Source organism: Hemitrygon akajei, chromosome 8 (assembly GCF_048418815.1).
Source record: "Hemitrygon akajei chromosome 8, sHemAka1.3, whole genome shotgun sequence".
Classification (NCBI taxonomy): Eukaryota; Metazoa; Chordata; class Chondrichthyes; order Myliobatiformes; family Dasyatidae; genus Hemitrygon; species Hemitrygon akajei.
In genome coordinates, this window is record NC_133131.1 from 99,283,713 (window position 1) to 99,300,890 (window position 17,178).

At 39.6% G+C, this 17,178-nt stretch overlaps 1 protein-coding gene across 1 annotated transcript; it reads left to right on the forward strand.

Annotated features, from left to right (window-relative positions):
• Nucleotides 1-284: 284 nt before the first annotated feature.
• On the forward strand, nucleotides 285-15,891 carry chmp5b (charged multivesicular body protein 5b). The gene is made up of 8 exons (XM_073054241.1): nucleotides 285-456; nucleotides 9,511-9,615; nucleotides 9,943-9,989; nucleotides 10,077-10,170; nucleotides 10,425-10,496; nucleotides 12,503-12,611; nucleotides 14,956-15,071; nucleotides 15,424-15,891. Exons 1-8 carry the CDS (start codon nucleotides 388-390, stop codon nucleotides 15,472-15,474), a joined length of 663 nt encoding a protein of 220 aa, XP_072910342.1. The 5' UTR covers nucleotides 285-387; the 3' UTR covers nucleotides 15,475-15,891.
• Nucleotides 15,892-17,178: the final 1,287 nt, after the last annotated feature.

A 17,178-nucleotide genomic window follows, 5' to 3' on the forward strand; every position in this document is an offset into this window, starting at 1 on the left:
GCTGACAAATTGGGACTATCTTGGTTGGCATGGGGCCAGTTGGGCTGAATAGATTGTTTCTGAACTGTGCGACTCTATGGCTCTCAGTGTAAATCAGAGCAATTGCTTACATCGATCTTCTGTGCATTTACTGTACTTTCATCCGGAAGTGCACTTGGGAAAGTTCAGGGTTTCTTGAGCCAGCAAACGTCACACTGCTCTTCACTGCCCCGTATGGTACTAAATGAGGTACTCACTTTGCGCACGTTACGGGGTGACGTCATGCGCCGAATTGTCTTCAGTGCGTATCGCGTCATTAATCCCATGGTTTCACCACGAGCGCCGTGACGCGACGCCGCTGGGGCGGGGGGCATTTTGTTTTGTTTTTGTGCCCAGGTTTCCGTCACCATGAACCGGCTGTTTGGAAAAGCAAAGCCCAAAGCGCCTCCGCCGAACCTGACGGACTGCATCGGCAATGTGAGTGTTCCAGCAGCGGGCGGGTCCATCAGGATTTCCGAGCACACAGGGCCCCGTAAAGGCCGCTTGGGCCGGGTGTTAGCGAGCTGGCCGCCGGGGAGCGGCCTGGCATGTCTTAGGCTCGGGCTTTACTGGGGAGGGATCCAGGATGGAGCCTCATTTTCCCTCGAGGCCTTCCTTCAGACCGGGTTTCCGCCGAGAGCACAGAAACGTCTGAAGTAATTGCTTTTTGTCTGGTTTCAATATCCTCCTCCTTTACCACTGTGGGCATTTCTTGGCGATTACCCCACATCTTCCATATTTATGGTGGATGTATTGGTACGTTTGGAATTAACAGCTGCAAACTTATTAAACAACACTTCCTCCCCACTGGGCCGTTTCTCCTGATGGGTATAATACAATACAGAACAATGTCATCCTTGTAAATCTTGCGTCTTCTCCACTGCCTCTATGGCTTTTTAAATTCCCCTCAGGCACTCCCTCTGGAATCAAGATGACTTGCACCTCGCCTAGTTTTGTGGTTTCTACAATGACTGCACGGTAGACACCCCCACAGATGTGATAGGAGATAGCTGTTGGGGCAACTGAGTGGTCAGAATCAGATTTACTGTCACTGACCTGTATCATGACATTTGTTTTGCGACAGCTATACTTAGCAAGAAATAAAAGTTATTGTTAGGAGAATTCATAAATAGTGAGAGATGAGTTCAGAGGTACAGTGATTCAGATTTATTTAGCTTGTGAAGGTGGGCACACCTGTCATTTATGTTGGGATCTTTCTTTGAGTTCCTTAATTGTTGACCCAATGCATCTTTTCCACTTTGGGCCAGGGGTTTCCAAGAATCAGTGGAAACACTGCACCCTTTTAAAGGAGATGCTGAGCACTTTTTTCTGTGTGTTTGTCTTTCTGTGACAAAGCTCAACACCTGGAGTTGGCTTGTGCGTGGATATTGACAGTGGTTTGTTTATCTTTACGGTGAATTTGGGGAATTTTGCTGCTGTAGTGTTTTGGGGGTGCTTGTTGTAGATAGTCCATGTCTCAGTGTACTGTAGGGCACTGACCATGAATTTGGTACAAAGGTAGGGATCTTGACTTTGTGCACCTCTTCCCTCAATTAGACAGACAGACATACTTTATATCCCGAGGGAAATTGGGTTTCGTTACAGTTGCACCAACCAAGAATAGTGTAGAAATATAGCAGTATAAAACCATAAATAATTAAATAATGATAGGTAAATTATGCCAAGTGGAAATAAGTCCAGGACCAGCCTATTGGCTCAGGGTGTCCGACACTCTGAGGGAGGAGTTGTAAAGTTTGATGGCCACAGGCAGGATTGACTTCCTATGATGCTCAGTGTTACATCTCGGTGGAATGAGTCTCTGGCTGAATGTAGTCCTGTGCCTAACCAGTACATTATGGAGTGGATGGGAGACATTGTCCAAGATGGCATGCAACTTGGACAGCATCCTCTTTTCAGACACCACCGTCAGAGAGTCCAGTTCCACCCCCACAACATCACTGGCCTTACGAATGAGTTTGTTGATTCTGTTGGTGTCTGCTGCCCCAGCACACAACAGCAAACATGATAGCACTGGCCACCACAGACTCGTAGAACATCCTCAGCATCGTCCGGCAGATGTTAAAGGACCTCAGTCTCCTCAGGAGGTAGATACGGCTCTGACCCTTCTTGTAGACAGCCTCAGTGTTCTTTGACCAGTCCAGTTTATTGTCAGTTCTTATCCCCAGGTATTTGTAATCCTCCACCATGTCCACACCATTTTGGATGGAAACAGGGGTCCACAACAGCCCTCCTCAGGTCCACAACCAGCTCCTTAGTCTTTTTCACATTAAGCTGCAGATGATTCTGCTCGCACCATGTGACAAAGTTTCCCACCGTAGCCCTGTACTCAGCCTCATCTCCCTTGATGATACATCCAACTATGGCAGAGTCATCAGAAAACTTCTGAAGATGGCAAGACTCTGCGCAGTAGTTGAAGTCCAAGGTGTAGATGGTGAAGAGAAAGGGAGACAGGACAGTCCCCTGTGGAGCCCCAGTGCTGCTGACCATTCTGTCTGACACCAGGGAAGCACCCACCTGCATCACTGTCAGCTTTCACCCAGCAGAGCAGGGCGGATGGGGTTGAACACACTAGAGAGGTCAAGAAACATGACCCTCACAGTGCTCGCCGGCTTGTCCAGGTGGGCGTAGACACGGTTCAGCAGGTACACGATGACATTCTCAACTCCTAGTCGGGGCTGGTAGGCGAACTGAAGGGGGTCTAATTGTGGCCTGACCATAGGCCGGAGCTGCTCTAGAATAAGTCTTTCCAGGGTCTTCATTATGTGGGAGATCAATGCCACCCACATTAACCCAAATTAATCAAAGTTCGTGCATTGGCCTTGAAGATAATTTGGGATTTTGTCATCCACGTCCACTTTTGCTAAGAGGTGGCTTCTATTATGTGAGAATTAGTCTACATTTTCCATGAACCTTTCCTGTCAGAGGGCAGTATTGTAGAGAGGGGCAGATTGGTGCAGAACATTTCTGTATTGAGAGTATTCCAACCCTTGTACTGTATGCTTTGGTTTCAGTGAATGTGTCCACAATAGTTATTAAGTCAGCCTGCAAGCACAAATACCTGTGTGCCTCATCTCAACTAATGTTTGAATGATCAGGCTTGTGAAGTGTAGACTGAAGAGTTTTCGATCAGTTCTGATGATTAACTCCACTTCTGTAAAGTTCTTATATTGTGACCAGAACTATAGAAAGCAATCTAAATGCAATCTGACCATGCTTTTCAATTCTTTCTCTTTAGAAAACAATTCTCTTATTTGGTTTTTTTTAAAAACTGATCTGTGCATTTTTATAATAATTTGTATTCCCAAATTCCTTTGCTTCCCCGAAGTCTTCCGATTTATATTTTTGCTACCTGGTATTTTCTTTACATAATGTAATACTTTTCATTTAATAAAATACAGTAATGTTTAGATATTAAGATTTAGTATTGCAGGAAAAGCTAAAGATAGCTAATTACTCATACAGGAATTTTAACTCCTCCCTGTCCCACCCCACCCAGTGTGATTTGAACTTGGAATACCTAACAGTGTCATCTGATCCTGTGAGATACAGGAGTGTAACTTGAGATTTAAAGGAAGCGGAAGAAGTGTTTTACTTGGACATAGACATTTTTACCTTTGTTATAATAATGTTGACATAAGCTTTTCATTTTCAGTATCTTGCTCACCCAATAGCTTTGATACTCACGTTTGTGTTTAATGTTAGTTGTTCCACACTGGAGAACTTTTAAACAGAAAATTCTGGAAATACTAAAGGGGTTGGAAAACAGCTGTGGATGAAAAGGACAAGTTTGTTTCTCTGTTGCAGTGCTAGATCTGAACTTGGAGGTATTGCAGATGAGTCACATTTAAAATTCATAAAGAAGGAGATAGACTTACTAGCACCTCTGAGGTAATCTTTCAAATGTACGCAAGATCATTGGTGAAAAAGATTGAGAGGTTAAAGACAGTTGCACGATCCAGCGATTTGAGAAGCTGAAGGTGTAGCTTTTGCACTATTGAGTAGGATTACAGAGGGTGGGGAAGAATAGGATGACAGCAAGGGTACAACCTGTTCTGCCAACCCAGAACTCGAGAGCCTAAGTACAACACGATTTCCTTTATGTCTTGCCCCAAAAAACTAGAACACACATTGCATGTTACAGGTGCTTTATTGCTCAGAACAAAACATCAAAATGGGAAGTTATTAAAGTTGGCTTTAAATCAGGAAGGCTGCAAAATGTTTAATTTTTAAAAAAAGATGTGCTGTTGCTTATTCTTCAGAATAGTTTGGAAGCTAAAACTGATGGGTGAGGATAGGAATTAATACCATAAGGTCATAACACACAGAAGCAGAATTAGGCCATTTGGCCCATCAAGTTTGCTCTACCATTTCATCATGGCTGATTTATTATTCCTCTTAACCTCATTCTCCTGCTTCTCCCCATAACCTTTAACACCCTTACTAATCAGAAACCTATTAACTTCCCCTTTAAGTACACTCAATGTCTTAATTCCACAGACTGACCACCCTCTGGCTAAAGTAATACATTCTCATCTCTATTCTGAGGCTGTGGCCTCTGGACCAAAGACTCCCCATGTAGGAAACATCCTCTCCATATCCACTATCTAGACCTTTCAATATTCGATAGGTTTCAAAGAGATCGCCCTCTCCTCCCCATTCTTCTAAACTCCAGCGAGTTCAGGCTCAGAGTTATTAAGCCTTTCTCCTATGTTAACCTTTTCATTCCTGGGGTCATTGTCGAGAACATCTTCTGGACCGTATCCAATTTCAGTACATCCTTTCTTAGATAAAGAGCCCAAAACTGCTTTAAATACTCCCAAGTATGATCTGCCCAATGTCTTATAAAGCCTCAGCGTTATATCCTTGCTCTTGTATTCTAGTCTTCTTGAAATAAATGCTAACATTACATTTGCCTTCCTTACCACTGACTTAACTTGCAAGTTAACCTTCAGGGAATCCAGTATGGGGACGACTTCCCTTTGCACCTCTGATTTCTAAATTTTCTCCCTGTTTAGAAAATAGTCTACGCCTTTATTCCTTGCACTAAAATGCACAACTGTACACTTCCTGACACTATTGCATCTGTCAATTCTTTTCCCATTCTCTTAATTTAAGTCCTTCTGCAGACTCCCTGCTTCCTTAACGTTGCTTGCCACTCCACTATCTTTGTGTCATCTTTAATATTGGCCACAGAGCCATCAATTCATTCATCCAGATCATTGACATATAATTTGAAAACAAGCAGTACCAACATTGACCCCTGCAGAACACCACTAGTCACTGGCAGCCAACCAGAAAAGTTGTCCTTTATTCCCACTCTTACCTCCTGCCAGTCACTATATTCTATCCATGCTAGTATCTTTCCTGTAATACCATGGCCTCTTGTTTAGCAGCGCATGTGCGGCACTTTGTCAAAGGCCTTATGAAAATGCAAGTAAACAACATCCACTAACTGTCTGTTATTTCCTCTTATGTAAAGGAAACAATGTTGATTTTTGTCTATTTTATCATGTGCATCCAAGTACCCTGAAACCTTATCCTTAATAATGGAGTTCATCATTTTGCCAACCGCTGAAGTCTGGGTAAATCTTATAGTTTTCACAATAAAGCTTTAATTCTGCCTATAAAGCTCACTATGCCATATAAACAGAATGATTGAATCATTTTGAAGCAGTGACTGCCAGCTTTCTCCTTGCACCCATTACCAGAGAACACTGATCTCCATTCATTCAGTGGAGTTCTGGATGTTGTCAGATGAGCATTGATTTTCAAATATCATAGTTTCATATAGGAGTGCTGACACTGATTCCAGAAAACTTCTGTTCAATTAAAATTTTGCTAAAGCGTAATTTGATTTGCATTGATATATCATGATGTTTTCATTTAATCAAAAGTTAGTCTGTTGTAGCATAATTTGTAATTGTTCTAACTGGTTCCCAGAAACTGTAGATTCTGCTTGCAAGTGGTTTCATTTGTCAGCTTTACCCTTGTATAAAGCAGTGTTTGTAAAAGAATCTTATTAATATTTCAGTCACACAAGCACAACAATAGATTCACATTTCTGATTTGATTCTCACAAGATGTGAGTATCTCTGTACCATAAATAACAAAAAGCACTTTGTATTAAAGATCAGAAGTCAAAGTCTGTATACTGTACACAGCCTTGAGATTTGCCTCCGCACAGGCAGCCACAAAATAAGGAAATCCAATACAATCCATTTTTATAAAAAAAGATCGTAAAACCCCAATATGCGGGGGGGGGGGAGGAGGAGGTGGGGGGAAGCATCATGCAAACAATAAACGTAAGCAAATGCATTCAGGACTGAAGTTTACAAAAGTGAACCCACAGTCATGAATGACCCATGTCTCTGTGAAGCAGAGCACACAACAGTCCCTGATGTCCTTTTGGTACTGCAGTCTTTCTCTGAGGTCTTCAATGTTATTTTTTAAGAGACTGTACTTCTGGGCGGGGTGGGGGGTGCTAGGGCCTGAAGCTTCAGCTTTACTTGGAATTATCATTGACAGCCATATTTTGTGAGACAATGGAGGTGTTACCTGAGCTTTCAACTGTTGTACTTGCTCCATGGGTGGTCTGGAGTCCCAAGTCCACCAGTCCTGAAGGTCACTAGTTCACGTAAATGGATTGGGAAAGAAACGTTACTTAGTGCCGTTCTCTATGGCTTCAGCTTTCATTTGTGATATTTGTAGATGAGAATACTTGATGATTTACCTGGAAGCTACACATAAAAATTCACTTCTCTAGGGCTACAAACTACATCTCTATTGTGGAATCAGATCTTTGTATTCTAAGCATAGAAACATAGAAAACCTACAGCACAATACAGGCCCTTCGGCCCATAAAGCTGTGCCAAACATGTCCCTATCTTAGAAATTACTAAGCTTACCTATAGTCCTCTATTTTACTAAGCTCTATGTACCTATCTAAAAGCCTCTTAAAAGATCCTATCGTATCCGCCTCCACCACCGTTGCCGGCAGCCCATTCCACACACTTACCACTCTCTGAATAAAAACTTACCCCTGACATCTCCTCTGTACCTACTCCCCAGCACCTTAAACCTGTGTCCTCTTGTGGCAACCATTTCAACCTTGGGGGAAAAAGCCTCTGATTATCTACACAATCAATGCCCCTCATCATCTTATACATCTCTATCAGGTCACCTCTCATCCTCTGACACTCCGAGGAGAAAAGGCCAAGTTCACTCAACCTATTCTCATAAGGCATGCTCCCAATCCAGGCAACATCCTTGTAAATCTCCTCTGCACCCTTTCTATGGATTCCACATCCTTCCTGTAGTGAGGCAACCAGAACTGAGCCCAGTACTCCAAGTGGGGTCTGACCAGGCTCCTATATAGCTGCAACATTACCTCTCGACTCCTAAATCCAATTACAGGATTGATGAAGGCCAATACACCATACGCCTTCTTGACCACAGAGTCAACCTGTGCAGCTGCTTTGAGCGTCCTATGGACTCAGACCCCAAGATCCCTCTGATCCTCCACACTGCCAAGTTGGATAAGTTGCCAGGACCATACGAAATGTACCCCAGGCTACTGTGGGAAGCGAGGGAGGAGATTCTGGTGTCAGAAGCTGAAATGATGGGGCAACAAAGAATGTGTTGGAGGAACTTTGGGTCATGCAGCATCTGCTGGAGAGAAGAGATTGTCAACATTCCGGGTCAAAACCTTGCATCAGGATATTTCGACCCAAAACGTCGACAGTTTCTTTCCTCCCACACATGCTGCTTGAACCAGAGATCCTCCAGATTCCAGTAGATGCAGCCTCTTGTGTCTCTGCTGAATTGATGGACTTTAAGTTGTTGCAGATACACATCTTTTTTTAAAGTATATGGATACTGATAGGATGGGGCGTTTTTTTTTCTTTTCATAGTCCAAGAGAATTGAGGCCAACTTGGTGTCTGTGCAACATTTTCCTGTTTGAAAGCAGTATTTTTAGTACATTATAATCAGAATCAGGTTTAATATCACAGGCATATGTTGTGAAATTTGTTGTTTTGTGGCAGCAGTACATTGCAGTACTTAAAAGCTGCAAATTACAGTAAGTATATATAAAAAAAAGAAAATTAAATTAAGTAGTTCAAAAAGAAAAAATGCAGAGGAAGTGTTCATGGGTTCATTGTCCACTCAGAGATCTGGCAGAGGGAATGAAGCTGTTCCTGATATGTTGATATCAGCTGATCTTACTTGCTTTTTCCTGATTTAACTCTGTTGGCATTTATTTGGTGTGCCTAGGAGCAGTGAAACATCTAAGTGTCATACCATCCAAAAATTCATTATTAGTATTTTGAGCAGCTGTAGCAAGATCCACTGAATATAAGGTGTTCCTCATTCAGCCTGAGTGTGGCCTCATCACAGCAGTAGAGGAAGCTATGGACTGGCGTGTCGGAATGGGAAGTAGCGTTGAAATGGGTGGCTACCAGGAGATCCAGCTTTTTCTGGCGGATGGAGCATAGGTGCTTGGCAAAGCTGTCTCCCAATCTGTGTTGGGTCAGCAATGTACAGGGGGCCACACTGGGAGCACCGGATACAGTAGATGACCCCCAACAGTCTTGCAGGTGGTGTATGTTAGTAAATTTGTAGCTGAGCTTTCACTAGTAAATTGAAGGTGTATACACTCAGTGGTCACTCTATTAGATACACTTGCTCATTAATGCAAATATCTAATCAGCTAATCATGTGGCAGCAACTCAATGCATAAAGCATTCAGACATGGTCAAAATGTTCAGACTAAACATCAGAATGGGGAAACAATGTGATAAAGTGACTGATTGTGAAAGATTGTTGGTGCCAGATGGGTTGATTTGAGTATCTCAGAAACTGCTGATCTCCCTGGATTTTCATGCACAACAGACTCTAGAGCTTATAGAGGATGGTGCGAAAAACAAAAACAAACATCCAGAGAGTGGAGGGAGGTCAGAGGGGAATGGCCAGGCTAACTCAAGTTGATGGGAAGTTGACAGTAGATCAAATAACCACGCGTTACAACAGTGATAAGCAGACGAGCATCTTTGAGTGCAGAGTACATCAAACCTTGAAGTGACTAGGCTACAGCAGCAGAAGCCCATGAGCATATACTCAGTGGCCACTTCATCAGATGCAGGAGGTGACTAATAAACTGGCCACCAAGTGTATGACCCTCAACTATATTCTACAAGATGTTACTACATAAAATTATTGTACTGTTATCAGGTATGCTGCTTTCCATATCATTTATTATCCCTTTCTCAATTTTCCTTTTTAACACCTTTCATTGGGAATTAATGAGCCCACTGTTAGGGTTGTCTGTGCTGTTTTGCTTGAGCATTTTAGTGTTCCTTTTGCTTTGCCCCCCCCCCCCCCCATGTAATATTAAGAGGTATTGTCCTTGTCTTTCTCATCCACTGCAGTGAAGGAAAGGTAGAAACTAAGTCTTCGGTGTTTTTCTTATGCAGGTTGATGGAAGAGCAGAATCCATTGATAAGAAAATTGCCAGGCTTGATGTTGAGTTAGCCAAATACAAAGAGCAAATGAAGAAAATGAGAGAGGGTGCGTCAAAGGCAAGTATTTGAAATATCTTGGTGTGGAAAAATTACCTTCTGAGCGCCACCTATCATTACTTAGCAGCATGAGATGGAAATGTATTCTATTTGATAATATTTATAATTTGAGACACATTGACTAATAGTCTATTAACTAAACAGTGTCAGGTGGCATTTAATAAATTATTGATTATTTGAGGATTTAATTCAGTGTGTCACAAAGATCCATTCTTGAGATCTGGCTCTGATTTCATTTAAGAGGAGTACCACAAATTTCTTTTTGAAACCCAGCAGTTGGGATTAACAATAAAAATACTCTAATTTGGCTCTTTGTTTACTTTCCAGAACATGGTAAAGCAAAAAGCAATGCGAGTTTTAAAGCAGAAGAGAATGTGAGTATTTTTCTTCAAATATGGGTTAGTGTGTTCAAAATAATTTAACCAGTATGTGTTCTGAATGTATCTGGTTTTCATTAATAGGTATGAACAACAGAGGGACAACTTGATGCAGCAATCATTTAACATGGAGCAGGCCAACTATACTATTCAGTCATTGAAAGACACAAAGACTACGGTAAACAGTGGAATATCTCAGCTTGCCTTTGCTGTTTCCCTGCTGTAGTAGAATAAATCATGTCTAATCTGAGCATAATACAGGGAGTAGAATATGGTAAACAGAAAAGTATATCTTTGTTAATGTCATGATCTAAACTCTTGGGTCAATTTCTATTATGATAATGGATTGCAACTTACTGAAATAGTGGAGTAAAGCTAAATTTCATTGAATGATGCAATATTATGGTTTCTGACATCTGATCTGTTGTGCAGGTGGATGCAATGAAAACTGGTGTCAAAGAAATGAAGAAAGCTTACAAACAGGTCAAAATTGATCAGATTGAGGTGATGTATATTCTTTCTGTTTATAAATTGATGCAAATGACAGGATTAAGAAATTCTGTACATTGTAAACTTAAATTGTTTATAATCAATTTAAAATATCTATAAGAAATCAGAATAGGCTATTCAGCCCTTAATCCAGGTTTGCCATGTAGATGAGGGCTGAATTGCGTCCACCAACCAATTTGACATATTTATTTCTAATGCAAATCTATTAGTCTTAAATGTAAAGTTAACTTAGTGAGCATCCACTAGTTTTGCTTTAACGTGTTTCAGTCTTCAAGAACTTTCTGGAAAAAAGTCTTCACTTTTTTTTCTTTTTATTGGTCAATCCTTTGTATTATAATATTTGATTTCTTGTGTGTTTTAATTGTTTCTATTTTGTATTATTTCTGTAATTTGTGGGTCAAATATATGCTTCACTGAGAAAGCAGCCAGATAATTTGCTTTCTACAAACAATCTGCTGGAAGATCTTGGTGAATCAGGCATCATCTGGGAGAGTGGGGGGTGGTGAGGGGAGGAATTGTTGATGTAAAAGTCCTTCTCACAGGTGCTGCTTGACCCTGAGTTCCTCGAGCAGGTTGTTTATCACTCCAGATTTCAGTGTCTTTTATCTCCTGATTTGCTTTAAAGTCTTGTAACCCAGACTTTAAGTCTTGAATAGCAATATTCTACCAGCTAAAGTAGATTAATTCGTCCCCATCTGGGCTTATTGCTTATTAATGTGATTTTTCAGATCAAGTTATTTAGGTAGAGGTAGGATTCATTTTTGTGCATTAGTTATTACTACTACACGAAGGAAAAATGAGCCAGGATACAAAGGGAACTGCTTCTTCCTGAAGTGGTCTTGGGATTTTCTACATCTTCTTGAACCACCTGAACAAACAGCGTTGGTTTAGCATGATTGGAAGTGTAATGACATTTAGATAGTGCTCTAAAAATATATAGATGTAAATCCTCTTAGAGGCTTGAAGCCCCTGTTTTTTCTCATCTATTTATGTCAAACATTTACCAATTTTGTCTCTTCAACAAATTTGAAGACAATTCAGCATTAGTTTCCTTTTCTTAATTACAAATAATTTAACAGTTACGTTTCCTGCATTAAAATCAAAACAATTATCCTGTTAACTGTTTATAAGCTGCTTACCTAAGCTCACTGTTACCTAAAGGATATGAACATCCAGTAGCTCAAGTTCACTGAACACTTTCCAGATGTAATTTACGCAAATATCTAAGTTGCCAAGTAGTTTGAAACAAACTTTGAAATTGTTTTTCACATTTAAATGTGGTTTTTTGGTTCGCAGGATCTAATTGGTGCATGCTCCTGGGACTTTAGTTGATAATGGAGGTCTTTGGAGCTACATGTGAGAATTATTGTCTATAGTCTCTGGTCTTGGTGATCATATCCAAGTATGGATATGATACTGACTAAATTCATGGAAGGGTATCCAACCAAAGCTAGATCAGGTCACAGAAAGCTTCAACTATTTGTTATTGGAAAGTGAAGATTTTTTTAAAATCACCTGAACTCCTCTGGTTGCCCTCCGCACTGCTTAAATGTAAGGCTAGCAAGCTTAGTAGTTTGCCTCAAACTGTCTACCATTGACTTGTTATGTGCTGTAGCTACATCATGTCATTACATGTTAAGAGATTAGCTATTGATTACATTTCCACAATGAAGTATCCTGATGGCCTTTTCTATGTGCTTTTACATAATGCTGAACACAATTTGCTCCTCGGTATTCATCTACTATATACAGATGATAACTACATGAGGTTAGATTATTTTATTGCTGCCCACTACTTGGCTTTGAAAAGCCACACAACATTGTTTTGAGTCTTGTAGCTGTTCTAATATTTGATCTGACTTTTTTGTATTATTGCAGAAGATAAACTTCTGAGATGTGCAAGATAACATTTTATAGACTCGGTGTGGCAGATTATTTTTGTTTTCTGAATAATTGGCATTTAGCAGAAGATCTAATCTATCCACTATTGTTCTCTACAGAACTTGCAAGATCAATTAGAAGACATGATGGAAGAAGCAAATGATGTGCAAGAAGCTTTGAGTCGTAGTTATGGAACACCAGAAATTGATGAGGATGATCTGGAAGCAGGTGAACATAGAACAGGAGAGCACAGGAACAGACGCTTCAGCCCACAATTTTGTGCTGACCCAATTACATTACTAATCGAATTTCCAACTAAACAAATCTCTTATTTCTTTACACCTTCTTCACATTAATGTGCATATCTAAACATCTCTTAAAAGTCCTTGACTTATCTGCCTCCACCACCACTTCAGGCAGTGTATTCCAGGCACCCACCACTCTGGTAAAACTTGCCCCTCGTATCTCCTCTCTCACCTTAAATGCATGCCTACTGGTAATAGACATTTCAATCCTGGGAAAAAGATACTGTTTGTCTACTTTATTTATGTCTTTCATAATTTTATAAACCTCCATCAGATCTCCCTTAGCCTCACTGCACCAGAGAAACTAGGGTTTCTCCAACTTCTTGTTATAGCATATGTCCTGTAATCCAGGCAATATCCTGGTAACCCTCTACTGTATCCTCTAAAGCCTTGACATCCTTTCTATAATGGGACGACCAGAACTGAATGCAATACACTAGATGTGGCCTAACTAGAGTTTTATAAGCATAAAGCTCTGTTAACTTCCTGACTTTTGAACTCAGTGCCTTGACTAATAAAGGCAAGCATGCCATATGCCTTCTTAACCACCCTATCATCCTGTGCAGCCATTTACAGGCTCTTTATGTAACGCCTCTTTACATTTGACCTACCAAGGTGCAACACTTCATATTTGTCTGAGTTAAACTCCACCTGCCATTTCTCTTCTGTCATATCTGCAACTGATCTATATCTTCCTGGGTTTTTTTTTGCCAGTCATCTATGTGGCCAGAACACCATCAATCTTTATGCCATCTAAAAGCTTACTAATTCACCTTTCTACATTTTCATTCAAGTCATTTATATACGTCACAAACAGGTAGGCCCCAGTACAGATCTCTGTGGAACACCACTAATGACAGACCTCCAGCTCGAATAAGTTCCTTTGACCACTACCTTCTGTCTTCTATGGGCAAGCCAGTTCTGAATGCAAATAGCCAATAGATCACAAATCCCATCCAATTAAATCTTCTGGATGAGCCTCACATGAGGGACCTTGTCAAACACGTTACTAAAATCTGTGTTGACAACATCCACAGCTCTACCTTCATCAATTACCATCAAAAAAATTAATCGTTAGTTAGGCACAACTTACCCTAAACAAAGCCATGCTGGCTCTCCCTAATGAGGCTATTGTTTTCCAAATGTTCATAAATCCTATCCTAAGAATTCTCTATGGTAACTTCCCTACTGTTGACGTGAGACTCATATCTGTAGAGGGTATCAGTGTGTATAGACCAGTTCTCTTCAGCATCCTCAAAATAGAGGTGTTGGGGAATTTTGACTGTGGAGGATGTGTTCTGGGACCATAAGAGGTTGTGCGAGATGTGCGCTCCGAGGATTTTGAAACTGCTTGCACCAACCTACCCACCATCGTGGACCTACAGTATATACAGAAAGCTGCTGGTAAAAGGCCAGCAAAATCATGAAGGATCCCACATACCCTGCTTATGGGCTGTCCCACTCCCATCAGGGAAGAAGCAACACAACATCCACGCCAGAACCACTAGACTCAAAAACAGTTACTTTCCCCAATCAGGCTGACCAACACCTCCACCCTACCACCCTCCATGAATTTCACATCATCTAGCATGACTATATGTACCTACAGTCAATATATATAACAGCTACTTGTACATTGTGTTTTATAGGATTGTTTTTTATTTATATATTTTTGTTTATTGTGTTCATTATGTTTATTGTATTTTTTTAATGCTACATTGGATCCGGAGCAACAATCATTTCAATCTGCTTTACCCTAAAGAATGACAAAAGCAATCTTGAATCTTCAACACTTTCTTTACCACCCTATTTGCTTGTGTCCCTCTGTTCATTGACACTCCATTTGAGTTTTAGTCGACGTAGAATGATATTTATAAAATTAGTACGGGTGATATTTATTCCACAAAAATACATTTTTATTCCCTATCTTAGACGTTTTTTTTGGTAATGAATTGTGAATTCTAAAAGGATGATTGCTCATTACAGAAAGAGACATAACTTTGAAGTCCCTAAACACTCTGAAGTGGGCTGTCTAGGCATCATATTAGTGGTTTTGTCTGCATGTGCATTTGTTCCTCGCACATAACTAATTGACCATTTTTGCACAACTATCTGACAGACTAGTCTTGAAATCTAGATCCTGTGTCACATGGGATTTAAAGTTTTGTATTGTAGGGAAAGGATTTGGGTTAGGGAATAGATTTTGTTTATCCATTGAACGTGTGTGTATTGAATGTTTGTTTACTCCGTCTCTTTTGTATATTTAGAGCTGGATGCTCTAGGTGATGAACTTCTAGCTGATGAAGACTCGTCCTATTTAGATGAGGCTGCATCTGCACCATCTATTCCTGAAGGTGTTCCAAGTGACGCTAAAACTAACAAGGTATGTTTCATAATCTGCTAGTGTATTCCTGTTTCCAATCAAGCATTGCTATTATTGCGGGTGTATTTTACTGTATGAGAATTTTAAAATCTTATTTAATTCTGCCACATGTGGAATGTTGACATCATGGAACATTGGGTGCATCTTCATCTCCATTTGTATTAAGTAATGCAAAAGTTGCATTTCTCTTTAGAACTAATAAGTGAAAATCAGTTTTCACATTTTACTATCTGCATCTTGTCAGTCTTTCAGCAAGCTTGTACTTGTACGTTAAATGTGCTCTGTTGGCTGTACGTATCAGCAGTAAAGTGTATTTTGTCATTAACCAATACAAAGTATTATTTGTTTTCAGGATGGTGTATTAGTGGACGAATTTGGATTGCCACAGATTCCTGCAACTTAACACAGGTTCTCAAGCAAATTTGTAATCAAGATGTTATTTGTACATAATTGGCCATTTCTCAAGGTTGTTTCAAAATCAAAAATTTAATTACCTTCACTGCATTATGGAATAAAGCATGGAAACATCTTATATCATTGTGGGCTTTTAAGTTTCTATTTAATTTCTTTTAAATAATATGTAAGAAATGCCATGTAGAATTGACCCCTTACTGTCTGTGTACTTTCAATGATTAATTGCACTTGTGTACTAATTTGCTTGCAAAGGATGCTGAGCATGATAATACAGAAAAGTGGCTTGTGGAAATTGTTGTGTGGGATCCAATTCAACTAACTTTAATAAACGCTGCAGAATCAGGTATTTAAGCTCTGTAAATCATTTTCCCCTTTTATTATTGCAATAAATAATTATTTTTGGACAGTTGTAGTCTTGTAATTAATGAACACACTTTTGCAACTAAAGAACTGGTTTCTAATCAGCTTTGCTGAAAATAAAACTTGCTTGTGTAAAAGTATTGAAAATCTGTTTGGTGAGTTAAAATATATTGCTATTTTAATGTGGGCCAACCAAAATAAGCAAGATAGAAGTTCTCACACCCAAGACTTTAATGAAACTAGCACTGGTTGCGTCTTTCCAGTTCTCAATTACTATGTGCTCTCAGTAATTTATTTTCTGAAATATTTTAATGTAAAGGAACATTGGCTCAGCATCATTATTTCTTTACATGTACACTGTCCATTTTTTTCAATTAATGAAAAATATTCTTTCAGCTATATTCTTGCCACTACGTAGGTGAAGATTTGTCAAACCTTTTATTTCATTTTTTTTCGTAGGAAACTAAATTGTCCATGATCTGCAATGGGTGCAGTTTTAGTGGAGGAATTGAGCTAATTGGTTGTTTTGAAATAAGGCAGATTTATTTCACATCTGGCAATTATTTCTTGCATTGGGACTATTTGATATTAAAAATGCTGTAATACTGGTTATCTCTTGCCTTCTGTGAGGACATACTTTATCAACATACAATAATAGGATTGTAATCCTGAAGTAACTTCTAAGTGTAAAACTAAAGGCCTCAGGTATGTTAACATATGGAAATGTTTTTAAGTGAATTTTTGGTTCAGACCTTTAGTTTTTATTGAAATAAAACAAGTACTTCAACTTCAAATTTTAAAAAATAGCTGAACAGTTATTCTCTTGTTTCCCTGGCTACCCAAAAATGGCTGTGAATCAAGATACAATTTTTATCTATGTACAGAAGTCAAATAAGCACAGTTTGTATGTAATGTATAATAAATTTTAACATTGCTAATAAATCTAATATATGCTAATAATATAACTACAAGTATATTGTTTTATGCTGGCTATTCACTTGATAGATTTATAATTTTCGTGTCATTTTTCCACTATCGTGGATCTTGATTAATTGGGCCATTGGTTAATCAGGCAGCCGCTTCTTTGGGGCACTATCCCACTTAATTGGTTCAGAAGATTGTTGCTGAAAAGTTCCTAACTAGCAGCAGTCGTGTGTACTTGGTGTTGCAGTTAAACACTACATACTTAAAGCAAACAGTTTTTAAGTGGCACCATTTGCATCTGCTTGTGTTTAAAAAGCAGTGACTTGTGTTACTGATAGTTGGCAAGAAATACCAGATAGGGTGATCAGACCTGAAGATTTCTTGATTCACAGAATTAATCAAACTGCTA

Bases quoted from the DNA above. Each gene is read 5' to 3' on its own strand.
- chmp5b (XM_073054241.1), top strand. From the start codon at position 388: ATGAACCGGCTGTTTGGAAAAGCAAAGCCCAAAGCGCCTCCGCCGAAC. The intron at 10,171-10,424 runs GTAAACAGTGGA...TCTGTTGTGCAG, and splicing joins TGAAAGACACAAAGACTACG to GTGGATGCAATGAAAACTGG. The intron at 10,497-12,502 runs GTGATGTATATT...TGTTCTCTACAG, and splicing joins TCAAAATTGATCAGATTGAG to AACTTGCAAGATCAATTAGA.